This window comes from Trachemys scripta, chromosome 20, assembly GCF_013100865.1.
Source record: "Trachemys scripta elegans isolate TJP31775 chromosome 20, CAS_Tse_1.0, whole genome shotgun sequence".
Classification (NCBI taxonomy): Eukaryota; Metazoa; Chordata; order Testudines; family Emydidae; genus Trachemys; species Trachemys scripta.
Genome location: NC_048317.1, coordinates 15,397,525 through 15,425,461, shown reverse-complemented (window position 1 = coordinate 15,425,461; position 27,937 = coordinate 15,397,525). Strand labels below are relative to the sequence as shown.

General features: G+C 43.7%; 2 protein-coding genes across 7 annotated transcripts in view; one reads left to right on the top strand and one right to left on the bottom strand.

The window, feature by feature from the left end:
• Positions 1-120: 120 nt before the first annotated feature.
• On the bottom strand, positions 121-26,902 carry ZCCHC17 (zinc finger CCHC-type containing 17). 6 transcript variants are annotated; one of them, XM_034754288.1, is made up of 8 exons: positions 26,882-26,902; positions 24,074-24,249; positions 22,051-22,108; positions 20,255-20,355; positions 19,263-19,354; positions 18,346-18,446; positions 14,155-14,294; positions 122-1,003 (listed from the first exon to the last, which is right to left on the bottom strand). In XM_034754288.1, the coding sequence occupies exons 2-8, from the start codon at positions 24,137-24,139 to the stop codon at positions 803-805; spliced, it is 759 nt and encodes a 252-aa protein (XP_034610179.1). In that variant the 5' UTR covers positions 24,140-24,249; positions 26,882-26,902; the 3' UTR covers positions 122-802. The 6 variants fall into 6 exon arrangements, with proteins under 6 accessions (XP_034610181.1, XP_034610179.1, XP_034610176.1 ...); XM_034754285.1 differs by lacking the exon at positions 26,882-26,902 and adding an exon at positions 26,577-26,734; XM_034754287.1 differs by lacking the exon at positions 26,882-26,902 and adding an exon at positions 26,105-26,339.
• The window catches only part of SNRNP40 (small nuclear ribonucleoprotein U5 subunit 40), a 15,580-nt gene continuing 14,516 nt past the window's right edge, over positions 26,874-27,937 (top strand). Inside the window, exons 1-2 of the mRNA XM_034754284.1 lie at positions 26,874-27,071; positions 27,725-27,854. Of these exons, the coding sequence (XP_034610175.1) occupies positions 26,931-27,071; positions 27,725-27,854 (271 nt within the window). The 5' untranslated portion in view covers positions 26,874-26,930. The remainder of the gene's footprint in view (positions 27,072-27,724; positions 27,855-27,937) is intronic.

Sequence of the window (27,937 nt, the reverse complement as noted above, 5' to 3'; positions counted from 1 at the left end):
CATACCACTGAACAGCTGATCACAGCGGTCGGGAGGCGCTGGGGGAGGAGCTGATCTGCGGGACGGTTGATGGGTGTTGAGCACCCACTATTTTTTTTTCCCCATGGGTGCTCCAGCCCCAGAGCACCCACGCAGTCGGTGCCTATGATAAGGATATTTATACCAGCATAACTGAGTTCACACTAGGAGTTGTACCAGTATAACTCTATTGGTAACAAAAATCACACCCCTAGCCACAGAGTTACACGGATACAAAAACAGTGCATAGGGCAGGACTGAGATGCAGAGGGGTGAGAACTGTAACAATCAGCAGGGAGGCGGTGCCCATGACTAGACAATCAGCTGACAGGGTGTGAGAGTGGCTCCCTCTAATGTTTTGCAGGGACTGGTTGGCAGGGCCCAAACCTGAGCCATCACCCTTTGACAGGCACTGCATACGCTGCTGCTGCCCTGCACACTCCTTGCTGTTTCAAAGGAACTCACTGCAGCCTTGGCAACTCACTCAGAGGAACCTGAAGCTTTACAGGATGGGAGAGTCACTGATGAAGAGGATTAATGAATCTATTTTGGCAGGCACAACCATTGGGCTCTCAGCAGGAGAATGGCAGCCTGTGTAACTTTATAGTGGATAATTAATTTCAAAGTCAACATCTTTAACATCAATAGCTGAATGCTGCTTTTAGAAGGAAGTTCTTCATCCCTGAAACAAGCGTGTAGTGATTTAACTCTACCCTCTCCCAGGTAGTTTACTCTAGAAGACTAGAGCAGACAGGCAGGGAGTTGACAACACCAGTGCCCCTTTCTAGCTCCTCTCCCCCTCATTCCTTGTGCTTTTTCTTATGCTTCTTTTTCTTCTTCTTCTTCTGAGGCTTACTAGCTTTCTCCGAATGCTTGGCCCTCTTGCTGGCTGGCTGAGCCCCATCACTGTCCGAGTCGGAGCTGTCTGAATTGTCGGACTCTGATGACTTCTTGCTCTTGTGTTTCTTTTTCTTCTTCTTTTCCTGTTGGCAAGAAGGAGACAAAGCCACACCGGTTGCAAAGTGCTCACCTGTGCTCACTGGTTAAGGCAGCGAGCTGGTTTTCAGAATGAGAACGTCAGGTCATTTCTTAACACACAGCCTGTTGCTATCCGGGAAGAACGGGATGGGCTGCTGGTCCAGCTACTCAGCAGTTAAATAGTTCTGACATGTCAAACCAAATCAGCAAACTGGGTGAGACAGTTTCCATAGTGGGGGCAGTTTGATAAAGCACAAACCTCAATCCTTCAAACTATTACTCAGGCAAGTAATCCCTACTCACGTGCCTCGTCCCACTGACATCAGAGATGATTCAAACACAGGTGACTCACTTGGCTAGTAGTTGGCAAGATCAGGCCCTAGTTTATTCATAAAGTGGGTTTCTAAACTAGCTGATCTAAAACCAGTCTCTGTATCTCCCTGCCCCCCACTCAAAAATGTGAAAGTAACTGAACCCTTTAAGCCTGGCAGGGAACCCTTGGGGCCTGCTCCCTACAGCAGCAGTTCTCAACCAGGGTTCTGTGGCCCCCAGGGGGACGCGAACAGGTTTCAAGAGCTCTGCCAAGCAGGGCCGACATTAGACTCGCTGGAGCCCCAGCATCTGAGCTTTGCTGGGCGCCCTGTGGTGTGGGGCCACAGGCAACTGCCCTACTGGCTACCCCCTAACACTGGCTCTGGCTTTTATATGCAGAAAAACAGTTGCTGTGGCACAGGTGGGCTCTGTGTCGGGGAGGGGGTCTGAAAGAAAAGGATTGAGAACTCCTGGGTTAGAGCACAGGTGAGGGAGGATATACGGAGGCTAGAGTAATATGAAGGGTACAAAAATAGAAAGAGGGGCATCGATCAGAATTGTTGAAGGTGGTACAAAGGGGCATAGTTCAGAGTAAGCGTCAATGGAGCTGATACAGACTGGGTGCCCCATTAGTGTATGCCGAATGGAAGTGTCATTTGAAAAGAAATAGTCTCTTGCCTTTATGGCTGTGATGATAACCTCCTGAATGTGATTTACTGCTGTGCTGTTCTAGCCAACCTGTCTAGCTCTTAATATTTCCTCCTGATTCACTTGCCTCCAGCTCCTTAATCAATTTTGATGCTCTTCTCAATTCTTGCCAATTAATCTGCTAGGGGTTTGCTTATAAAAGTCATCCACAGTATATGTTTCCTACCTTTCTACTGATGATGGCAGCCACTTACATATGCTACAGAGCCACAATGCCTTTCTGTGACAGGCAGGACAAACACACAACCTCACCAAAGGTGCAATCCTAGCTCTCACTCATAGCTCAAAGCAAAACCTCCTTTCAGTGGACCTGTCCAACACACACTTTATTAAGCATGAAGCAACTTCGGATAACCTACCCTCCCATTTCTACAGCCAGACCTCTGAGGCCAAGAACTTTGCAGGATTCAAAAAAAGGATTGGACGTTGACATGGGGAACAAGAATAGCCAATGTTGCTATAGTTAATATTTTTAACGAGAGCTAGGAAAAGGATCTAAACTCTCATGTTTTGAGACATAAAGCAACCTCTGACTACTAGGCCCAGGTTACCGCATAACTGGCAGAGCAGGATTTCTTCCCCTGAAGCAGTCAGACAGAGGATACTGGACTGAACAGACAGCTGGTATGATCCAGTAAGGCAATTCTTAGGTTTAATTGGATGAAGAAACTTTAATGACAGGTTTATCTCATGGAGAATCCTGGTAGGGAGGGCAAGGGATTGCGTTCATATTGATTGAATTTAGTAATAAAGTGAAGAAGTAAGGCTGATGTTTACAATCAAGCATGCCTATGCCATCACACTAGCAAAATACACCTCTGCTGAAATAGGCAGTAAATAAAAGCAACTGAAGCCAAATAGTGTCTCTATAAGGACACTTGATCACAGAAGGGAATAATTAGAAATGTAACACAGACTCAGCTCAGCCATACATACTAAGGTCCTATTATTGTTAAAACAAGGAGAACAAAAATGGAAGGCTTATACAGCTGTTCCAGCCTGCTGGAGAACAACAGTTCTTGAAGTGACTTTGTATTGTATAATGAATGGACTGTTAGAACAAGTTTAAAAAGCATCAAAGAATAGGAGTCACCATCTGAATGGTCCACATCAGCACCTCCAAGAAGAGGAACCAGGTTGGACCACATGGGATAGGATAAAGCAGCCTGTTTTCTTCAGCACATTGCTCTCCAAAAGCCAAAGATGCCTAGAAAAGAGAAGACGGAGGTCCTGGGCCGGCCACCTGGGTGTCCTCCGGGTGACTCCGAGTACCTATCTTGGATAGGCACTTTTAACTGTCTCCTATTTTCCAGCAATTCAGGTTGCCTATTAGTTCATCGGGAAAAGACTATAATCCTTTCTGTCCTTCGTTCCACCTACGTTTGCAGCCTTAACTCCTGCTGTGAATAATAACGGAGTTGAAGGCTGGTGGCTGAGTAAAGATCTGGTGAGAAGTAATACAAACGTTCTCTTGGGTGACTACCCAAATCACTCAATGACCACCTCTTGAAACAAAGTGCCTAATGAGTGAGGAAGCATACATGCTTGTGTATGTGCTCTACAGACTGACAGAGTTAGTGTGTGTGTGTCTTTATTTTGGAACAGGTTCCAATTAAGATTGTGGTAAAGTAGCTTTAAAACGGAAGAAGTTACTGTTAACTACATGTGCATCTACATGTAGCTACCGACTGTAGAACTGTACAGGTGTTTACCCTAGTTAATGGTTTCATACTGCTTTTCAAGTTCTATGTGCATGTAAATATAAAATGAGACCAAGTGTTCAAATTTCTTGCACTGCTCTCAGTCTATTCAGTCTGTCATACCATAGGAGTTTATTTTAGGTAGTTAGGAGTGTTTATCTGATCCGGAGATTATCATTCACTGGGAAATGGGCAACAAGGGCTGACTACTACAGATCTATCGGGAAGGAGACCTTGGTGAACTGGAATGTAAATAATTGACCAAATTGTCTTGTGATCTAGCCTTGGGTTTTTTTTTTTTTTTCCCTCTGTTGTGTTAGAAACACCAAAGTTCATAACTAATTGGCAAGTGAGGATGAGGGACTGAGTCAAAAATCTAAACACAGTCACCTTCCTAAGACAGTAATTGAGTATAAGAATTATTCTCTATTGTGGGTGTGTAATTTGATTCTGAAAACCTAAACAGTTTTATCAACCAATGTTTAAATTTATGTAACCAAATCATAGTCCAATACCATTTTTGCCTTCTATCCTATACTATTAGTTGCTAGTGTTAAGGATATTTAGTAAACTCTATAAATCTACTTTCAAATCATTTTTGTTTAGTTAAGCAACTGAAATTAAAAGAACTCTAAGAAATGTGGTAGAGTAATGAGCTAAGCAGTTGCTTAACAAAGGTTTGCTTTATACTCGGTCTCTCTGACAATAGCTCTGACAGATATTGCTACCAGCGGGGGAGATTAAACAGGGAAATGGTAAATTCAGAAGGGGCCATCTATCTTGACCCCCTTTTGGGGCAGTGTGTGCAAATGCCCGGATGTCTTGGTGTGTTGAGCTTTCCTCAGTTCAATCTGCCTGCTTTTGCGTACCCAACACTTCTACAGAATTAGAGCATTTCTAAACAAAATTTCCAAATGAGCGTGACATTGCACCCGCGTATTCTAGGAGGTAGTTAGTGAAACACCAAGATGACCAGTTTTTCCTTAAGAACGTGATGCTGCCTGTCCAGTCCATGTGCTCTTGTGAGGATAGAGCACAATTTGGGACCACATCCCACATTCTAGGCCAACCAGCACCACTAACTGGCTTTAACAATACTTTGCAATCCTGATGCGTAGAGCCCTGCGCGGATACAAATTTATACCCGCAGATGCGGATAGCTGTGGATATAAATTGATATCCGCGGAACCGCAGGGCTCTCCCGGGAACCGCAGTGGCGAAAGGAGCAGAGCGTGGGGCTGCTGCTCTCAGGAGCCAGTGCCCCGCGCTGGCAGCTCCTCAGGCGTGGCTGTACCGACCCCAGTCCTGCCCACTGGGGCGGGCACCAGGTTCACTGGCAGCTGTCCCTGGTCGTGCTCTTATGTTCTAGCAGCGCGCACGCCCCCAGACAGTAGATGAAGACAATTGCATAGAAGGGAACGGGGCAGGGCTGGAGGAGGTACAGCGATGCCGGAGGAGCTGCCGGCGTGGGGCACTGGCTCCTGGGAGAGGCGGCCCCATGTTCTCCTTTCACCGCTGTGGTTCCTGGGAGAGCCCTGCGGTTTCGCGGATACAGATCTGCATCCACGGATGTAAATTTGTATCTGCACAGGGCTCTAGCAATTTGGCTCCCAGCTTTGTGCTCAGTATAGACGATGCTGGCCTAGCTCTTCTACATGGTTTTCCCATCAGCAGATCTCAATGCACTTTACAAAACGAGATTAGCGTCATTTTATTCCCATTGTTTACAGATGGGAAAATGGAGGCAGAGAGGAAGTGACTTGCTGTAGCCACCCAGCATGCCAGTGGCAGGGCTGGGAATAGAACCCAAGTCTCCCGAGTCAGAGTTCAGTGCTTTTATCCACAAAACTCTCAGGAATGGCTCATAACGCACTAGGGGCTGTTTTGCATTTTTCATAGAGTTCAAGGTTGAAAGGGGGGGGAGGGGAATGGAGGTTTCCTGGGTAGAAGGGGTGCCAAGCATGCAAACCCAGGCTGTTGAAATTAAACCATTGCCTGGAAAAAATATTTGTGCCAGCTGAAAAGGGTTAAGAACAACTTCAAAGATCAACTACACAAACTCCATCGCTCCCAGATCACAGGAGACAGATGATCCATAATCATCTCCTACAGTTATTTGAGTGTCATTTATTTGCTGTGGCACTGTTGCACTGGTAAGCATGAGAACACTCTCCACTGTGCCTGCTTCTGAGAGGGTCTTCTGACCTCCCGCCCCCCGGGCACTAACGAGATATATGCTAACAATGAGCGTACTGGATCAGGATTTTTCTCACCTGTAACTTGTCTCTGCCCCAACGCCCTGCTCCCCCACCCCCCTTTGTTCATTGTCACCCCTTGCTATGTTTAGACTGAAGTCATCCAGCCACTGTAATGCTCTATTAACTGACGCTGTAAGCAGTACACAGAGATCAAAATACTTCTGAGTATGTAGCCTCTATTAACAAGCATTAAATCAACAATGGGGGTAAAAAACAAGTTAACTGTCCAGTGATTAAAGCATGACCGGGCTAGCATGAAAGGAAATATGGGGGGTTGTGGGGATGAAGCTAGCCCTTGTTCATGAAAACAGTCACAAATCGGGGGATGGGGGAGGGGAGAAGAGGGCAGAATCCACTTCTCTCCTCCAGGTGAAGGAAAGACTACCACACAGTGTCCATAATGCAAATCACCTGGGCACAGGCCCACTGGCTGGAGACATCCTGGGCTATTCAGGCTTGTGTGTCATGAGAAGAGACAAACAAGGGATCTCAGTACAACTGACAAAAAGACTCATTTTATTTTACCTTTTTAATTCAACCATTTGAAAGACTGTTAACAAGGCTCAAGGTCTGGCTGTGAACATGCTTCAAGGAGCGGAAGGACAGAGGGAGATGAGGCAGCGAAGTAATGGGAGCCCTAACTATAACCTTTCCATTGTTTCTGTCATATAAAGAAGGATTTACACTCCCTTCTAGGGAGGAATGTAACGGGAGAAGCCAAGTGTCACCGAAGCTGACAGCGCTGCTTATTATCTTAGGGAAGATGTTCTCCAGTAACCTCAAGCCCATCCCGGGACTCATGGGGAGTTCTGCTGGAACAGCCGTGCTGTAAATCACTCCTGCCCTGTCACAGCTGTTAGTGCTGTGCAGTCACTTGGTGAGGAAATAGAAATGAACAGTCAAGCCAACTGGTCCAGTTACATAATTCATGGCACTACAAACAGAATGATTCCTTCCAAGCCAGCAGCCAATGAGGGGGAACATCTCTGTAGCTTAATTAGAGGGCAAAGTTAAAAAACCTGACTCAGCATAAGGAAATGAAGCACATAACTAGGAAAACAACAAGGTGGTAGCCCAGGTTCCAATATGAGCGACAGCTGTGAAAATCCAGAATAAAACTCTACCCTTTTATGGATCTGCTCTGGATCCAATGTAACTCACTAAGAACCTAACACAGCATGTCTAGTGGTGACAGCAGGAGGCTGGGATGCAAGAACTTCATCACGCCAAACATGCTCTGTGATCTTGAGCAAGTCATTTCACCTCTCAGCACCTCAGTTTAACCACCTATATTACTGCAGCAGAGGAATGGCAGTGCTCCCCTTCGATTTGTTCCCCTTCAAAAGATAAATCTCAACCAGTTTAAAGGGACCAGATTGGGCAGAGCCCATGCGAAAAGAGCTCACTCCATATTTGCAAACATAAGGACACTGAAAAGATGCAGTTAGGACAAAGTGTGTCGTTATTTGACAAATAAAGCAGGAGTGTATCCCTCAACAGGAGGGCAGGCTTGTAAGATGCTAACTGCTCATCAGTTCATATGTAACAAAAACTGAAAGCAGCAGCACAGAGACAAAAGAAAAACTAGAGAGGAGAATGAGGCAGAGTGAGGGGAAGGGCTAGCATGGGAGGATACACAGACCCTAGAAGTGCTTCTAGGGAGTGAAAGTCTCCTAGCTGGAGAGGAAAGCTGTCTCACATTGCAAGGGATATTTCTTCCATTAGAAGAGACTATCCTACAGCCTCTTCTCAGATTATTAACATCACACAACTGTGGTTCTATGTAAATGCAACAAAGTGAAATATGAGAGAATGACCCGGGTTTGTAAATGGTTTAAAGTGCTTTGAAATACTACACAAAGTATTCACACAGTACAGTGATGGGACCACAAATACCTAGCTAGAGGGCAGTGTGCTCCAAAACAAGTGACTTTTGCCTTTTGTTCTGTAAAGTTGTGATATTAGCATTGTTTGGCATGACAACCAGCCAGCCTACATTTTTAATAATCCACACTACGGGGCCTGTTTATTTAACCCACAACAGGATTTAAATATTTTGATCATGCTGGAAAGAAGCAATGGTGGCAAAATACAGTTTACAAAGCTGGAGGCTTCATTCTGACTGGAAATCAAAGGAATTTTTTTCATCCTACAGAACATATAGGAGGGTGTAGCAAACACTACCACTGTCTTCTATAACTACAACTACTTTCAATGGCATTTTCTCTCTCTCTCTCTCTCTCTCTCAACAAGGCAACATGGAAACAGAACCTGGCCCCTATCTTCACAGGGTAGAAAGAGCAAGTTATGGAGAGACAATAGTCTCTTCCATAGTTAAGATGTGGTCCCAGTGCAGAGAATCAGTTATGTAAAAATAGCACTTTTGCATTATATTTAGGTTCCTATACTGCACCTAACCCACTATTCAATGCTTTACTCCTAATTCTGAAGATTACGTTCCTATTGACCTTGTACCAACCCACACAGGTGGATGCTGTTCTGGCTCATATAAGCAGCAACAGAAATAACTTAACTGCAACTACAGGGTCAAATTCAGCTCTCAGCTACACCAGTGAAACCCCTCTGGAGGCAATGGGTCTGCTCTGATGTAAATAAGGGCAGAGTTCAGTCTCCAGAATTTTTATTGCTGATGCATGAGCCAAGGCATTAGCTGACTCCGGATTCTCAGCTGAGTGTGCAGGACTGGAAGTTAGGAAAGACTTTTTATTTTACTTGTAAACACACTCCAGATTTAAAGGTGCTCAGAGAGAGAACACATGTTCTAAAGGTTGTCTGTGGAGTGTGTGAAGTAGTACTTCCTTATATTTGTTTTAAACCTGCCGCCTACTAATTTCATTGGGTGAACCCTAGTTCGTGTGTTACATGAAGGGGTAAATAATACTTCATTTTCTTCACACCATTCATAATTTTATAGATCTCTATCATACCCCTCTCCCCCCCCCAGTCATCTCTTTTCTAAGATGAACAGTCCCAGTTTTTTTACTCTCTCATGTGGAAGCGGTTCCATTTTCCTAATCATTTTACTTGCCCTTCTCTGCACCTTTTCCAATTCTAACAGAACTTTTCTGAGACAAGCTATACATGAAGGGACAGACTGCAAAAATACTTCTGAAATACTGTTCCATTTCTTTTTGAAAGTGACCTCTCAAAAACAGCTTTGTTTGGGATTATGTAAATCCAAGGATATTGTGCTGTCACTTTATAAAGCATTAGACCAACCACTTTTGATGCACAGTGTCCAGTTTAGGACCTTTTATGTGAAGAAAGATGTAGCTTAGCTACAGAAAGCACAGCATTTGAGCAGAAAATTAGATGCTTAAGTGGAATTAAATAAACTGAAGGGATTTTAGTCTTATACTTGGGAATAGCTGACCTTCTTATGGACGGGGGATGTGGGGGGAAATCAGAAGGGAAATTTTTGCTCAGCACATTTTCCTCCTACACATGCCCAGCCGAGATTCGGTATGCACTATTCCCATGGAAGAGTCTTTTTGTTCTCCTGTGACCCAAAGAGTTAAAAGTTAAAGTGTTTGTTTCAGTAACAAAACTTGAGGCAGCTTTCACCGAACTTTTATATAATCTAAGGTATTTATCTGGCCCCAATTACCATAATACCTGAGAACCTCACAATTTTTAGTGCAGTAACGTATTAAGGGAAACTGAGGCACAGAGAGGTTAAGTGACTTGCTCAAAGTTACACAAGAAGTCTGTTGCAGAGCAGAGACTTGAACCCAGGTCTCAGGCTAGGGCCCTAGCCATTGGACTACTGAGAAGCTCTCTCAACAATATGACAAAGTTAGTTGGGCTCTATGTTAATAAACAGTGCTGAACAGACTGCTGTGTCCTGAACAAAAGCTGGCATTTGTGCTGATCAGTGTGAATCATTACTTCGAAGTTAGATAGCCCTCCATTCATTCTTCTCATTAATATTTCATTAGCTTTAGTCCTGCAAAGTCCGTGGGCAATCAGGGTGCATAGGGGGTTGTGCGTATGAGAGAATCCCACCTAATACTAGTTGATAGCAGTCTGCCTTTTGGGTAGACATGACTAACACTGCTGTGCGCTTTCTTTGCCTTCAACAATTCCCTCAGATAGAGTGGGTAGGCAGACCCTCTGACTACGGATGCCTCCAGCCTGCAGGTGTTATTCCCAACATGGCCACCTAGCTAAAGAATTAACATAATTTAAAATTATTAGACTGACCACCTTCTGTGATCCAAGACAGCAATGGAAAAGTACAGATTCCCAGTTTTCCTCTGCAAACAAAGTATGCCTGAATCCAAGACTGAAGTCCAAGATGGCATTTGAAGATCAGCAATCTAAACAGGATGACCTCTTGGTGACCTCTGATGTAAAGGTCAATGTCCTACACTTAGAGCACAACTCCTGCACAAAGTCCTAAAGAACTGAATAGTAAATCACCACCACATCTTTGGAACCATCCTCTAGAATTTAATTATAACACTACTGTAGAATTCCATAGGCTAGTCCAAAACCCTGCAGGAATGAACTCTTTCTCTATTACATTTCAGATGTTTATAGCACAGGTTTTATAGAGCCCCACTTCTATTGCCACAATTAAGTTCTCCAGGGCTTTTTGAGAAGAAAAAGTAAATCTACCCAATTCTAAGATTCCAGCTCAACTGTACCATGGAAGAGATTCAGGACCATTGCATGCAGTAGGAACACCTTGAAAGCGTCAAGTCATTCAAGGGGCAAATCAATTCTCTGCCACAGTCTTCACGGCAGAGGATATGGGGGATATTAGAGCTATCCTTTATAGGTGTCAAATCTGAAGTATTGTCCCACACTGAGGTATCAATAGAGCTGGTTTTGGAACAAATTGATAAGTGAAACAGTAATAGGTCACCAGGACCAGATAGTATTCACCCAAGAGTGCTGAAGGAACTCAAATATAAAATTGCAGAACTACTAACTATGGTATGTAGCCTACTGCTGAAACAAGCCTCTTGTACCAGAGGACTGGAAAGTAGCTAATGTAACTTTGATTTTTTAAACCGAGTCCAGAGGCGATCCTGGCAATTACAGGACAATGGGCCTAACTTCAGTACTGGGCAAACTGATAGAAACTAAAGAATTGAATTACCAGACATATAGATGAACGTGATTTGTCAGGGAAGAGTCAACATGACTTTTGTAAATGGAAGTCATGCCTCACCAATCTATTAAAATTCCCTGAGGGGGTCAATTAGCACATGGATAAGGGTGATCCAGTCAATACAGTGTACTTGGATTTTCAGAAAGCCTTCAACAAGGTCCCTCATCAAAGGCTCTTACAGAAACTAAGTAGTCATGGGATAACAAGAAAGGTCCTTTCATGGATCAGTAGCTGGTTACAAGATAGGAAACAAAAGGCAGGAAGAAGTGGTCTCTTTTCACAATGGAGAGGGGCAAACAGATGGGTTCCCCAAAGAGCTGTACTGGGACCTGTGTTGTTCAACATATTCATTATTATTTATCTGGAAAATAGAGTGAACTGCGAAGTGGTAAAATTTTCAGATACAAAATTGTTCAAGATAGTTAAGTCCAAAGCCCACTGTGAAGATTTACAGAGGGATCTCACAAAACTGGGTGATTGTGCAACAAAACGGTAGATGAAATTCTACACTGATAAGTCTAAAGTAACGCACACTGGAAAAAATAATAATCCCAGCTGCATATCATATATAATGATGGGTTCTAAATTAGCTGTTACCACTCAAAACAGATCTTGGAGTCACCATGGATTGTTCTCGAAAAACTTCAGCTCAATACACAGCAAAGGTCAAAAAGGCTAACAGAATGTTAGGAACTATTAGGAAAGGGATAGAAAAGACAACAGCTATCATAATGCCACTATATAAATCAATGGTGCACTCACACCTTGAATACCGTGTCCAGTTCTGGGCACCCCATCTCAAAAATAACATGATGGAACTCTAAAAGGTTCAAAGAAGGGTAACAAAAATGATCAAGAGCATGGAATGACTTCCATACGAGGAGAGACTAAAAAGATGATTAAGGGGGGTTATGATAGAGGTCTATAAAATCCTGGTAAGGAAAAAGTAAATAGAGAAGTGTTATTTACCCTTTCCCACAATAAAAGAAACCAGCGGTCAATCGATGAAATTAAACAGGCAACAGGTTTAATGCAAACAAGAGGAAGTACTTCTTCACACAACACACTATTAACCTGTGGAACTCATTGCCAGGAGATGTTGTGATGTCCAAAAGTATAATTGGGTTCAAAAAAAGAGCTAGATAAGTTCATGGAGGATAGGCCCCTCAGTGCTTATTAGCCAAGATGGTCAGGGATGCAGCCCCAAAATCTGGGTGTCCCTAAAACTCTGACTGCCAGAAGCCAGGCGGGGAAAACAGAGTGGATCACTCTAACTGCCCTGTTCTGTATACTCCTCCTGAAGACCTGGTACTGGTCACAGTCACGGACAGGATACTGGGCTAGATGGACCACTAGTCAGATCCAGTATGGCAGTTATCTTATCTCATTACAAGCATCCAAGTTACTCCACTATGTCCTTATTTTTTTTGTAAAATAACTTTATGCACTCTGAAAAGGGTCCCCAAATTTCTGTGAAAGTAGTTTGGGACAAAGTTTTAAGAACTTTTTAAAAGTTTTTTAACAAAGTATACAGGAATGTGACAGATATGGCAATTTCCTGTAATATATTTGGGAGATCTTACTGAAGTAAAGTTTAGGTAGCTTTGGAGTCCATTATACCATAAACCCCAAAGTCTTATTGTGGGATTGTATGCAACTGCTCTGGAGGGAGATGTGACCAGTGTAAACCCTAGGAAGTGGTAGGAGCTTCAAAGCACTACAGTATTTTAAACAAGTGCCAGACAAGGAGACACTTTTGGAGCAAACAAAGTTGAGTGGGTTTCTTAGGAAATACCCAGGAGGAAGTGAATGCAAATTCCCACCTCCGGACCCAAACTTTTGAAGCTATGCCCCGTGGAGAAACCCACTGTCTGCTGATTACCTACTCCTGGAATCTGAAGATCAAAGTCCTGAACTGCATAAAGGAGGGGCTCACAGATTTTTGGGTGTGACTGTTCTGAACTGAAGCTGTTATGAACTTGTGACCACAGAAAACCCCCTTTGTGGGGTGAGAATGGCTGATCACCTGCCAGAACCCTTTTGGAATTGGGGTGTTTTCTGGGAAGCTTATTAGCATGCAAGTGGGTCCTTTTATTTTTTAATGTGTTTTTTCTGTAATGCTTTCACCTTAAGAATCAATGTGCTTGCTTAGAAAGGGCTGTGTGGTAATTTATAACTAGTGGCAATTATACACTGCGTAAAGCCTCAGAGGAGAAAGCAAAGCAGCCTTGCTTAGGCAGTCTGACTTGCTGGGGAGCTCGCAGTGTACGTAGGGAACTGTGCAGCCTGGAAAAAACCCAGTCAGGAGAGAGACCCGCAGGTCTCTGCCCAGGAGAGATGGCTGAAGAGCCTGGAGTCTAGAGTGGGTGCCCATGATGGACCACAAGGGGGAAGTTCAGGTGCAGTTGCCCTGAACTGTGACAAGGGGGAATAGAGCTATCAAGCCATTGCAGACATGAAGGATCTTCCCCTCCTATGCTACTATGTATCAACAGATGGGGTGGAGAGCACATGGGGAGGGAGAAGAGACTTCCCATCCTAGGAGAGATCCTTTAAGGAAAGCGATCATTTGGACCAAAAATGAAATCATCAAGGGACTTTAAGGAAATGGCAGATCAAAGAAAAGAAAACTCCGTTTGACACTGAAAGCCTGGAGATAAATTAGAGTTAGAGTTACTTCACTAGATGGTAGCTCAGTTCTATCGTTTGTTTTTCTGCAGAAGAGAATGAAAGAATGGACAAGTGGACTATTTGGAAACCAATGAGACTGTAAGATTATGGTATACTATGGTAACAAGCACCTCAAATATCCAAGCTAAATTTATTAAAAATGAACAAGTCAGCTAGAAAAAAAATTTGCATAAATTGCCCATTTCACCATAGAAACTGTGCAAAACTAAAATCTATCCCTTTCCCAAACCAATGAGCTGCCTGCTTGTTATCACTTTGCAATGTAGGTTAACTTCCTCCCTAGGGCCTCATTTGTAACCTGGCCCATTTTTCTGAGGACTATCATCAACAAGGATACAACCTGTACCTTTTTTTTTTTCTTTGAAGAATTCTCAGCATGGCTGGACTTTTTATCACCTTCATATTCTGCTGTCTCCTCCTCCTCCTCCTCTGGTATCAGACTATACTTGGTTCCCCCAGGCTGCATGAAACACTCTTTGGCAAAATGACCTGCAAAACAACGTTTGAAATGGGAGAGAGCAAAATGAATCCCCCTTTGTGGGCTATTTCTTTTGAGGAGCACAATGAAGATTCTACTTGGAGCCCATTTCCATAATGATTACTTCAGTCTGTTGATCTTAAAATAAAATATCCTTAGATGTGATAGAATGCCTTCTTAATACCAAGTGAGCATTGGGCTGCTCCCCTCTATCTGCTGTGAGAGCTAAGGTAAGACACTTCCCTCCACTGTGCTTTTGTTCCTTCTCCCAGCCTTTGTTTAGACAAAGCTCTCCAGGGCAGGGACAGTTTCTAGCTCTAGTACAACGGGGTGCTGATCTCAGTTGGGGTCTCTAGGTGCTATTATAATACAAAGAATAATTAAGGCTACGATTTAGTCATGGGTATTTTTAGTAAAAGTCATGGACAGGCCATGGGCAATAAACAAAAATTCATGGCCCGTGACCTGTCCATGACTTATATTAAAAATACCTGTGATTAAATCTTGTGGGGGGAGAGGTGCTGGCGAAGCATGACGGGCCTGCTGCCGCTCTGGCCAGCTTGCCGGGGCCGCAGACGCTCCGACTGGTTTGGCTGTACACGGGGCTGCTCCAGCAGCAGCTAGTGTGACTGTTCTGGTGGCTGCCAGAGCGGCTGACCCTGGAGCCAGCTGTTTAGGTCAGCCACACTGGCCCCTGCAGAAGTCCCGGAATCCATGACTTCCGCGGCCTCCAGGACAGACATGGAGCCCTAATAATAAATGAACTTGCTCTTCACAGTTGGAGTCCTTTGAAACTGACCAACACTAAAGATAATGTAAGTGACCACGACATACATTTGTTTTGGTTTTGCTCATCAATTTGAACTTATATTCGTATGTCCAGGCTACTTTCTCTACAAAGGGACAGATGGAAGATGCTGTCACCATGTTATTAAAAATCCATCACTATTTCGAACTCCATTCAGTGGTCGTTGCCTCTCATTTGAGGTTGCAACCTTATTGTATAGCTCTAAACATCCCAGCAGGAGGCAGGAATGAGAGAACTTAGGCCCCATGAAAAAAAACAGAGTTTCAGGCAGATGACGCAATGGACTTAAGTCCTGCATTCTGTTCCTGGCTCTGCCACTGGTTTGCTGTATGACCTTGGGAAAAAGTCATTTCACCTCTCCGTCTCGGTTTCCTCATTTGTAAAATGGGGATAACAGTGCTTCACAGAGATGGATGAGCATTGAGATAACTGGGCCAATAGAGATAAATATTAAATATGTTTAAGAATTATTTTTAAAATATGCTTTGGTTAATTTACAATTAATTGTAGCCAATTTTTTGTGTTTATATATTTTATAGATATATAAAATTCAGTATTTTAAAATACTTGGAAACTGGGACCAGAGGTCAGTCCCGATTTGTCTTGTAAGACTAAGGATGGTGGTTTCTCATTTCCGACATTTAAATCACTGTTTTTTTCTTAGATGCAGCAGTGACAATCTCCTGTTACAATGCTTGTTTCCTTGAATGTTAGACTGGTTTAATCTGCACTGATTAACCAACCCAGGGTACTGAATAGAACACAGGTCACTTAGGAGGGATTAATCAGACAAACCCAGTGTCCTGGTGTCTGAACAAAGAACTATGGGAGAGACTTACCTGTGCAGGGGGTTCAACAGCAGAAGGGGCATATGGCAGAGGGAATAAGCCCGTGTCAGGGAAGCCCTTCACGAGAATGGGAATGTCTTTCCAGCCAAGCATCTTAAGTAGGCTTATAAGGATTCAATTATTTAATCAGTGTCAATTTTACTGTACACACACAAACCAATGAAAAAAATATTTCCATTGATAATAATGAAACAAAGATAGGCTAAGTAAGAAAAATGCTGCATGAGAACTCAGTTTGATTTAAGGATATTTTGTATATTTTGACAGGCGATGTTGACAATTTGTGTTCAAAGGTTAATAAAGCTTTCCCTTTTTCAATCTCAAAGTCTACTGCCATTAAATAATTGTCTGATGCCCCCACAATTTGTGACAACTGAAAATTTAAATGGACAAAAATAAAAATACTTAAAAAACAAATATATATTATCAGTCGAATTAAAAAATAATCATCAAATTCTGGCAAGCCATACAGAAACAACTGCTTAGTTTTGGAAATTAGCCTCATTTTGGATCTACCCTGCACACACCAATGGTTGAACTGGAAAAATAGTTCCTGCCAACACATCTTGCCTAGCCTATTTGGACCAGACAAAGCCATTTTTAAAATAATGCTTTAAAACCATTACCATAGTTAGGAATCTAGTTTAGAAAATGGTTTTTAGCAGCATTTTCAAGATGGCTGTGTGCAGTCCATACTGGACAGGTAACTATATTTAGCATCAGCAGAAACTGCTTTTAAATGTGTACTTATTAAGCTTTCTAAACACAGTTTAAAAGTCCAGCATAACTATTAGCCAATGACCATGTAATATATGAGAACAAATAGGGCATGGTACAAATTCCACAGGCAAAATACTTAATTAGGACTAAGGTTGCTCAAGTATATGACCCATCAACCAAATCCCTATATGTTAAAGAAACCCCCAGTTAAGCCAAGATTCACTTCCATACAACTCTCATATCTAGGCTTCGCAGAATATAATTTTTTTTATGATTTTGACAGGTATCTTTATTTTTATGCATTTTCCTATTTTTATCAATTTAAATTTTCACAGATCTGAAAACCCATCATTTTGCAGAATTATTTAATAGTAGATGCTGAGATTCACAAAGGCAAAGGTTTATTAACTGTTGACCACAAACTGAACTTCATGTCAAAATATGCAAAGTATCTCAGACTCAGACTAAGGACAGAAAGAAGCATCATAATCATCTGGTCTGACCTCCTGCACATTGCAGGCAACAGACCCTCGCCCACCCACTCCTGTAATAAACCCATAACCTCTGGCTGAATTACTGAAATCCTCAAATCATGGTTTAAAGACTTCAATTTACAGAGAATTCACCATTTACATTAGTTTAAACCTGCAAGTGACCCATACCCCATACTGCAGAGGAAGGTGGAAAACCTACAGGGTCCCTGCCAATCTGACCCAAAGGAAAATTCCTTCCTGACCCCAAATATGTTGATCAGTTAAACCCTGAGCACGTGGGCAAGACGCACCCAGCAGACATTCGGAAAGAATTCTCGGTAGTAACTCAGAGCCTCCCCACCTAGTGTTCCATCTTCAGCTGCTGGGGATTTTTGTTACTGGCAGTTGCCGATAGGCCATGTGCCATCGTGGGCAGTCCCATCCTGCCATCCCCTCCTTAAACTCATCAAACTCAGGCTTGAAGCCAGTTAGGTTTTTTGTCCCCACTCTCCCTTGGAAGGCTTAAACTCATTTTCACACAGCATCTTAATTTCTTTGCCTATCTATAAGTTTTATTAACATAAATGGAAATCTTTTGTGCTGGTCTGTGTGTGTTTGGTGAAATCAACATTTACCAATAAAAAAATCTCATCCTTCCAAACTGACTTATCTCACACAGATTAAAACTGAGTGTCTGGGTAGAGATTCTAAGACAGAACTGCTCGAAAGCATGCATTCAGTTCCTAGTAGCAGATGGAATTAAGTAGTTCCATTGGCTTTTCTTGAAATAGCAAGCAGTTAGGATGAATTAAGGAAATAATAGTTTTTCTGTTCAAGTGTAAAATTAGAACAGTATCCTTGCTGTGAAATGCAATGTGTGTGAGACAGAAAAGTTTGGAATCTGTAGTGATGGGTTCTTTAGCTAGATGAAGTTCAAAAGAGAATGGCTGTGAGAATCAAGACTTTAAGAACGAGCATTTCTAAATGTTTCCTCTGCAATATTTAGAAATTACAGACATTTCAGTTGTCCTCTGAAGAGTTAAGTTTGGAGACCTAAATTCAATCTTTACAGCGAGAAAAAAAATGGGTAGCATGCTTTAACGGAATATATCAATGCAGCCATAACTGCAGAGTCACTACTGATACCGCCATAATGCAGGTCAAGACAAAAAACTAGAACAATAGAACAAGAATGGAAACAGCACAAATGTACCTTTGCAACCACATTTTTTGCAGACAGTGTTCAAGACAGCTTCCAGGGTAATCTTCTGACTAGTGTAGTCTCTGAATGAACGTTTCTTCCGCTCATCCTGACTGTGGAAAGAAAACAACTATTTTTCTCCTCCAATCTGCATCACCTCTAACCCCATGCATTTACTTGAAAGCTCAGACCAAAGTTTTCAAACATGGCTGCCTGAAGTTAAGCTTTTAAATCCATAGCTAGGCATCTAAATAAAAGTGACTATTCTGCAGAATGCAGTTGACTACTTGGTGGAGGAAGCCACAGACAGCATATTACACTTGCTCCCTATTTGTTTCTTGGTATAAGAGGACTCACTTCAGAGTCAGCTTCACAGAATACAGACAAACACACACAGCCAAAGTATATAAGGCCATCACACTCAAAGCTAACGCACAGCTGCCCTATTTACACTAATATATACATACACGTAATGTACCCAAACATATGCCTGGGATAAAATAATTATTTTTGATGGAGTAGTAAAATGTCATCACAATAAAGGGCAGGCGAGGAGATTTTGTGCCTGGGATGGTAAGTGTTTGGACAATTCTGCAGGGCTGTAAACTCACAAGAAATAAATACACCCCCAGCACAGGAAGAAAGATGGCCATGGAGAGGTCATTATGAACAGCATGTTTTGTTAGCATGCTGAAATTCGGGATTCAAATGCAGTCGTTTGCTGACAGTGCTGCAGAGGGAACATCTTAGATTGTTCTTTAGTGACCCCTCCATTCGCTTCAGAGCGGCACTGATGGGCTCAGGAGGGAGCTGCCGCCTCCTTCCTGGCAGGAGGACTGGGACAATCACTGTAATGGAAGGGCAGGGAACAAAAGGAAGCAATGGTCGCTGGGCTGATTCGTTACACCCAACAGAGCAGATTTACCTACTCAAGGGCAACATTGTTTGGATCAAGGTCCTTTCCTGTTCCTTGGTTGACGACCTTCATGGAAAGAGACAGCTTCAACTTGTCATCTTTCATCTGTAAGAGACAGACATGGAGGAAAAAAACCCAAGTCATAGCAGAACCCGGTTACAGGGAAACCCACAAAGAATGAATGACACTGCCAATTAGTAAAGAAGTGAATGCTCTAAAGTCAAGGATACATCACAAAACGTTTTAATTTTGACAAGTATATTTTAGTTTTATTTACACTTCAATGTTCTAGTTAATGGACTGGAGTATATAACTTACAAATAATTGTCTCAGAAATAAGATCATAAAAATCACCACAACAGATCAGATCATAGGTTACAACTCTGTAGACGGGTCATTACAATAGTGACATTAAAAAAAAAATTGGAAATATGACCCGCAAAGGATTTTAAGAGACTCTGCTTTTTTGTTTTGCTTCTTTATAATGTATGCATAAGGTCTGAAAGGTCCCTGCACCCATTACCTAACCCTCCAACAAAAAAAAAAAAAAAAAAAAAAAAAAAGTTTTATTCTCTGTCAACTCTGGTTTTCCCTGATTTCTGAAAGGTACATAGCGGATTTAAGATGGCACATTGTTAGCACACACCCCTCAAAGAGACAGGATTGCTGAATCTTTAATAAAAAGACATGCTTTCTCCAAAATGTGAGTCATTCAAATTAAAGATGTATTCGTTTTTTAAAGGATTTTTTTTAGCAGTCCAACTAAATATCCCTTCCCCACTGGCATGTGATCTTTGAAGCCCATGCAAACCAGACAAAAAGTTGGTTCTTAAATGCTCATGTGAGGAGGAGCATGATTAGTTTGTGTTCACAACAAACAGCATCATGCGCTAAACAAAGTGATTGGAACACTAAGCTTCTGTTAACATGAAAACCATTAGCTTGCTGTAGTTGCAAATTTTTTCTTAGTTTACACAGTGCTTAAGACACCATAAGCAATTTTACCTCTCTTCCAATAAGCTTCACCCATACTTTGTCTCCAACATCTACCATCTCCGAGGGTTTGTCCACCCGACAGGCTGACATGTGGGTTCTATGGACAAGGCCTAGAGGTAGTTTTGGGGAAAAAAAATAAAATAAATTGTTTTTGGTTGAACATATCCTCTAGAAAATGAGATCATCAAGTGCTGGAGTATCCTTAGGTGAAATGAAATATCTGGGTTACTCAATCACCACTTCATGCAGAATAAAGATTTATGAGGTTTATTGGTTTTTCAAAACCATTTATAAACCAAATGCAGCCAGCTAAACCCGCCAAGATCTGCTCCAAACTCACAACGGGACAGCTCTTGCAAAATGAGAACCTGACAGCTAAAAAATGCTTATATCATTCCAATCTCATAGAACTGGTGTAATTTCCCCCAAAGGTTGGATCTTGCGAGTCTTTGTGCATAGCAAGGTGCATGCAAATTTAAGGTTCTGGTGCAGCAAAAGGCTCTGTGCAGATGGGAATCTTGCAGCCATGTGGTATGTACTGCAAGATTGGGCCAAAAGTCTCCATGACTTCAATGGAATGTAGACATCCATAAAGACTGCAGGATTAGGTCCCTACTGTATTAAACCCAATGCCAACTACTTCTGACTACAAATCACTCTCGTGGGAAGGGGAAGATGGGAGGCTGCATATTTTAGATCTTAGAGTGCAGTTAGTAAGAAAAGTAAGAAAAACAATTCAAAGAAAGAGCACCTTCATTGTCTGATAGGATGCTAATTTAAGAGGCACAAACAAGTTTTAATTCCTGCCAATCCTGTGGACCTAACAGAGCTGGGGGAGAACAAACAAGATGCTATTCTGTTTCGGGCATTAGCAGCACATTTTTTTAAGCTGACAACACCAGAGGCAGAAAACATAACTTGACTTGAAGACTCTGGCTTGGCATTGCAGAACTAGCAGGTAGAAAAATAATCCTTTTAACTTGTACAAACTAGACATTTGTTGTGGGACTGTCCAAGCAAGATTAACTATTGAACCCATAGTGTCATTTTTCAGGGTATAACCACATCTCAAGGGAAAGCCCAGTCTTTTTTTCTTTTTAGTGTCACAGTTGACGCGGAAAACTTTCCACTTATTTTTGTCACGAGTAACCCCCCTAGTACCGTTGCAACGCAGAGACCGGAGAAAAAGATATTTAATACTTTTTCAGTTTGTTTACCTTGTGCATTTGACATCATTTCCTGTACAGTTTAACTATTTCCCTTGTATACTCAGATTCACCTGCTAGTGCAAGTCTTTCACACAACTGATAGGAAAAACATGAAAAATAACCAAGAAAGCCTGGACTGTGCGGCAGTCAATGATTTACCATTATGATTTTCCTTCCATCTATGAATTCTATTTCATAGGAGAAATTAAGCGTTTCGGGCCCTGAATCTGTAGGGAATTACTGCACTCCAGTCTAGTGCCTTATAATGCCACTCCAACATAGCCTATAATCACCTGGAAACACACTTATTTTCATTTACAGAAAAAATGTTAAATGAATATATTCAGTGTTAATGCAAGCATTTATATAGCCCCATCACTGTATCTGGAGCCCTTACGTAGCATAAATGGAGACATTCAAGACCTCAGTAAAAAGCCAAACCCCACACTGGGGGGATTTAATCAACTCGGGAGAGGTGGGCAACAAACTCATTATGCAGCATTTTCTAAGACGTTAAGTCCTTCTCCAAGGGGAGGATTTTATGATTTAACAAACCAGCACGAAACTAAATCTGAAAATCTAGTCTTAGAAACAAACCTTGTTTCCTGCAGCCTGGAATTTTTATAAATGCCCCATATTCTGTTACAGCAGCAACCTGTGAAGAAAATCAATATATCCATTGATTGAAAGAGAATCTTGTACATTACACCCATTTTCTGTCTCATTTTCTCCTTCCCTTCAACCCACTCTCTTTGCATGCACGTATTTGGTTTCAGCTGTTTCTAATTTGCCTTCTATGAGTCTGCTTCAGGTTATCTGCTTTTGAACTGGGGAGCTACATAACAAACAGTATTGCATCAGATACACACAAAAGCACAGGATGATTATTTTCTGCCCTGCGAGATTACAGACAGATCTTGAAAAATGACATTTTTCAAAGAGAGTCTATTTGCTATATTCAGCAGCAGGAGCCAATATTTTTAACTTCTGTTTTCCGCTATTTTACCATTTGAGTAAATTTAGTGTTGAGAGGCCAGACTGACAGGCTTGGAAACAGTCTTATGCTTATCTATGGAACAGACAATGGACAGGCAACAAAAACTTCCCTAAATCTTCAAACTAGCGTGCCTCTGAAGGGACTCACCCTAACATTAAGGGGGAATTAACCCTTCCCTCCATGCTCTATTCTATCCTAGGCCTCTCTAATGAGACTGCCCAAAAGACCAGTCAGTGCCAATTGTGGCAGAGGTGGTTTTGAAATGGATACTTGTCCACTTGTACCTGCACTGAGAGCCACCAACTAATTTCACATAGTTATTACAAACAAGCATCTGATGGTAATGACTTTCACTCACTGCTGACTATGGCCCCAATTATTCAATAAACTCTGTGCAAATAGACACCTGAGCCTGCACTGAACTTCACTGAAGTTAATTAGTCGCTGCATGGATCCACCCATGCAGAGCTTTATTATGGAATCAGGGCCTGATGTTGGAGTTGAACCAATCTAGACTTGAGAGGTGCTTTAACTCATTCTCAGTCCCCTGACACCTAGAATTCTAGCCTTTGTCCTCTTAACATTCTTAAGGGGGAAAATAGTACCCAGGGCTCTTTTGATCATAACAAGGCAGACAGGATCTCATTTCCCTTTTTAACTAGAAGAATGGGAAACAAAGGGCACTGTACATTTTAATGTTAAGTTCAGGCACCAATAGGTGGCAGGAGCCCCAGGTATTGCAATTCAGGTCTTCTAGTTGTGCCAGATTCAGCAACAAATATTCTTGATAGCAGCTATTAAACTGAAGACAGTTTCCAACTTTTAAAAGCTAAAGTCTCTTGTATTTCACAGCATGAGGCAGGATGGAAAGCTTTATCCCCAAGCTCCACATGACACCAAAATTAAAGCAATAAGATTTTCAGATCCCTCACACTTGAGTTGAAAAATTAGACTTGGCTGAGAGAAATAATCAGCATGAATTCTCTGAAGACAGCTTTTCTCATCCTACAAGAAGACTAGCATGTTTATGAATACACATTCTTAGCTAATCCTCTTAAATTAGTAGTTATTACTCTTCAGAATGGAGCTGTTTGCATTAGCAATGTGGCTCACCCATCAGTTCTATTTTAAAGACATCTAATGAAATAACACCTGCAATAAGAGTCTCAACCAGTTCTCAAAACACTAGTTAAGATATTTACAAAAAAGTGTGTTAAATATTTTTCTTTAATCTGAGAATGCTGGTAAAAGGCAGCAGCTCAAGAGACTAAAGTCCTCTTCTCAGCCCTATCAATGTGCATCAACTCTAACCTAAAGGGGGAGAGGGGAATTCTCTCTCTATATAGCCTATGTACTCAGTCTCTATACTGGGAATGCCAGCAAGGGGTCAGTCAGAGGCAGCTGTGGTGGTAGTGGCTTTTTGTGATGAAGACACTTGTTCTCTATGAACCAGAGTACACAATAGCAGCTCATTTCACATAGGTCACTTAGCTTTGTTGCAAGTAATTAGGGCTGGCTCTGAACTGGTGATTTCAAAATGAAAGGCTCTAATCCTCTCTCAATGGCCTGCACTATTCATGTCTCCCGTACTTTTTTGTGACCCTAAGCAATGACAATCCATACCTCTCCTTGGAAGACGTCATAGAGTTCAGGCAATGGCTCCGTTGTCTCAGGTCTCATAGACTTCATTTGGGAAGTTTTCTACGAGCATGCACTCCACAATTCTTTCCTAACCTGGCAGCTTACTTTGATTCCATTTATGAGATGTTATCCCTCTGTGGAGCAACCTTCATTCATAACTGAAATGAAGACAGACACCATTTGTTTCATTGGTAATAAAAAACCTCCCTGAAAGGCTTCCTCAAGAGGTTTTTTTTTTTTTTTTTTTTACCTGCCCCACTTTCACTCATACTACAGTCACAGTAATTTCTGAATATCCATTACTATAGTATCTGGTGCTCACGCTATATATTATGGCAGTACAATCCAGTGGGTAGACAAGCCAAAGAACCAGAAGACCTAGATTCTTCTATGATACAGCTGCTAATAGGATGCTGTGTAATCATAAGAAGGTCACAAGTTTGTGCCTCAGTTTCTATAAAAGTGTGATACGATACCCTCCTTTGGAAAGCTCTTTGAGGTGTATGTATGAAGAGGACCACAAATACTAAGTGGCCTAGGCAGATACAGCAAAATACGTACCCATGACTGTAAATTGGCTCTGATAATACCTTGCCAATTTCGCCCCATGTTCAGAATTCAGCACCCTCAGACATACGTATTTTATTTCAGCAACTGTATTTAGGGTGATTATAATCTGCTCCCTTCACTACTACCTACGACACACGCCTAAAAACCAGAACGTAAACAAAAAGACTCCATGCATCTGAAGAAGTGAGGTTTTTACCCACGAAAGCTTATGCCCAAATAAATCTGTTAGTCTTTAAGGTGCCACCAGATTCCTTGTTGTTTTTGTAGATACAGACTAACACGGCTACCCCCTGATACATGCATTTAGGGATGACTAACAACAATTTTAGCTACAAGCTGGGGACGCATTGGTTAGAAGTAACGGAAGAGGAGAAGGACCTAGGGGTTCTTGTAGACCGCAGGATGACTATGAGTCGACAATGTGACGTGGCGGTGAAAAAAGCCAATGCGGTCTTGGGATGCATTAGGCGAGGTATATCTAGTAGGGATAAGGAGGTGCTGCTTCCGTTGTATAAGGCGCTGGTGAGACCTCATTTGGAGTACTGTGTGCAGTTCTGGTCTCCCATGTTTTAAAAAGATGAACTTAAATTGGAACGGGTGCAGAGAAGGGCCACTAGGATGATCAGAGGAATGGAAAACCTGTCGTATGAAAGGAGACTGGAGGAGCTTGGGTTGTTTAGTCTGACAAAACGAAGGTTGAGGGGGGATATGATTGCTCTCTTTAAATATATCAGAGGGATAAATACAAAGGAGGGAGAGGAATTATTCCAGCTTAGTACTAATGTGGACACGAGAACAAATGGATATAAACTGGCCGTGGGGAAGTTTAGGCTTGAAATTAGACGAAGGTTTCTGACCGTCAGAGGGGTGAAATATTGGAACGGCCTTCCGAGGGAAACGGTGGGGGCGAGGGACCTGTCTGGTTTTAAGATTAAGTTAGACAAGTTTATGGAGGGAATGGTTTAATGGTAAAACATATTAGCTGAGGAATACCAAGCAATGGTAGGTAAACAGTATAATTGCTAACAAGAGTCAGGCTGGAGACTCTTGCCTATATGCTCGGGGTCTTACTGATCGCCATATTTGGGGTGGGGAAGGAATTTTCCTCCAGGGTAGATTGGCAGAGGCCCTGGAGGTTTTTCGCCTTCCTCCGCAGCATGGGGCAGGGATCGCTAGCAGGAGGGTCTCTGCCAATTGAAGTCACTAAGACACAGGATTTGGGGACTTCATCAGCAGAGTCCAGGGAAGGGGTAGGGACGGTTTTGTGGCCTGCAGCATGCAGGGGGTCAGACCAGATGATCATAATGGTCCCTTCTGACCTTAAAGTCTATGAGTCTATAAAGAGACCCCGCAATTCCTTGTCTAAGCCGTCACCCTTTAAAAGGCCGAGGGCCCGCCTAGAGCTTTCTGCATGCTTGGCTCAGCCACGGGGCTCGCTCTCACCCAGACAAGGAACCACTGCGGCCCCTCCAGTACTGCCAACCCCAACCGTTACAAACGGATCAGTCCCGAGCCCCCAAATCACTAGACGGGGTTAACACCCGCCACGCCCGTGCGGGACGGGACACCGCGTTTGGGAGGCTTTTCCTTTGCGCGCCGGTTCTCCCCCTTCCGCTTGCGCTCGGGTCACGTTTCCAGGCTCCTCCCTGGCTCCACGAGCTGGGCTTCGCAGGAAACACGCGGACACAACCACCGTCCCCTCTTCGATACCGCCCAGCGCCCACAGCCAGCGCTTCCGGCGAGCCCCCGGGGCGGGGCCAGCTGGGTCTGTACAGCGCCGAGCACACGGGCCGTAACCGGGGCCAGCAGGTGCCCCGCAGCCCGAGCGGGCAGCGCCCCGGGCCGCAGCTGCCCCCAGTGCCTCAGCTCCCCACTGAGCCCCCGGCCAGCCCCGCTGCCCCCCCACCTCACTCACCCCAGGGCGCCTCTGTCGCCGCTATCCCGCCCGCGCCCCGGTACAACCGAGCTTGAGGAACCCGGCACCCGCCAATCACCACGCAGCATGCTCCTGAGCGTCACCCCCGCAGCCAATGGGCGCGCTCGATGCTAGAACTCCCTCCGCGAATCCGCTTCCCAGCGTGGCCCGCTCTCCCCAATCAGCGCCCTGAAAAGAAGGTGGTGGCGCGGTGGGCGCTCGCAACCAATCAGAGCGGGGAAACTGGGCCGTTCCGTCCAATGGGTGGAGGACGGGGGCGGAGCTTGGCTGCTCCGGTGTCAAACCTCTGAGGCCTAGCTCGGCTCGGAGCCCCGGGGCTGAGTAGCTGCGGCGATGATCGAGCAGCAGAAGCGCAAGGGGCCGGGCCCGGAGCTGGCGCTGGTGGCGGCGGCGGCCAAGCGGCCCCGGCACGAGCTGCTGCTGGGGCCCGGCCCGGGCGGGGGGCCGCCGCCTCCGGGGGCGCTGCTGCAGGCGGTGAGTCCCGGCCCAGGGTCCCTGCCCCCCCCGCTACCCCCCCCCTTCCTCCCTGCGTCCCCCGCCAACAGCACGTGCCCTCCCCTCGCGGGGGTGGGGGTCACTCAGTGCCAGGCCTGGCCCCGGGTTCCCACTGCCGGGACGGGCCGCTCCAGGCGCCGTGTCTGTGCCCCGCAGCGCCCCCAGCTCCTTCCCTGTGTCCCTGTGTGCCTTCCCGTGCACCCTGAGCAAGGGGGGGCAGACTTGGACCCCTCACAGGAGAGCCCTGGGGGCAGGGGAGCAGTTACCCAGCACCCGTCTCTGGACTCCTGTTATAATCTGGTTTAGCGTCTTCGTGTCGTTCCTACGGTTGTAATATTTATACTGACACCAACTTGCGATGTGACTTTAGACAAGTTATTTCACCGCACCGTGCCTCAGTTTCCACATCTGTAAAATGGGGACAGTACTTACCGCCCCATAGCGGAGTTGTGGGGTTTGATATGTGCTTTGAGATTCTTTGGGAAATGGGGACGGAGAAGTGGAAATGTTAGCGTCGTAAAACCAGTAAGGGAGTTATGATTTTTTTTTCTGTCCTATCCTACTTCCCCACACCACAAACATTCTGGTTCATGTGTTTCATTATCTCTCTCTGCATCTCCTTTGTGTTTTAGGGCCCTCCACGATGTTCCTCCCTCCAGGCACCCATAATGCTGCTCTCGGGACACGAAGGAGAAGTTTACTGTTGCAAATTTCATCCTAATGGAGCCACTTTAGCATCTGCCGGATTTGACCGACTCATCTGTGAGTTTGTGATGATCGGTAGTTTGTGATATGAGCTAATTTTCTGACAAAATCCAGTGTTGCTGTAAACTGCTTTCTGTGCA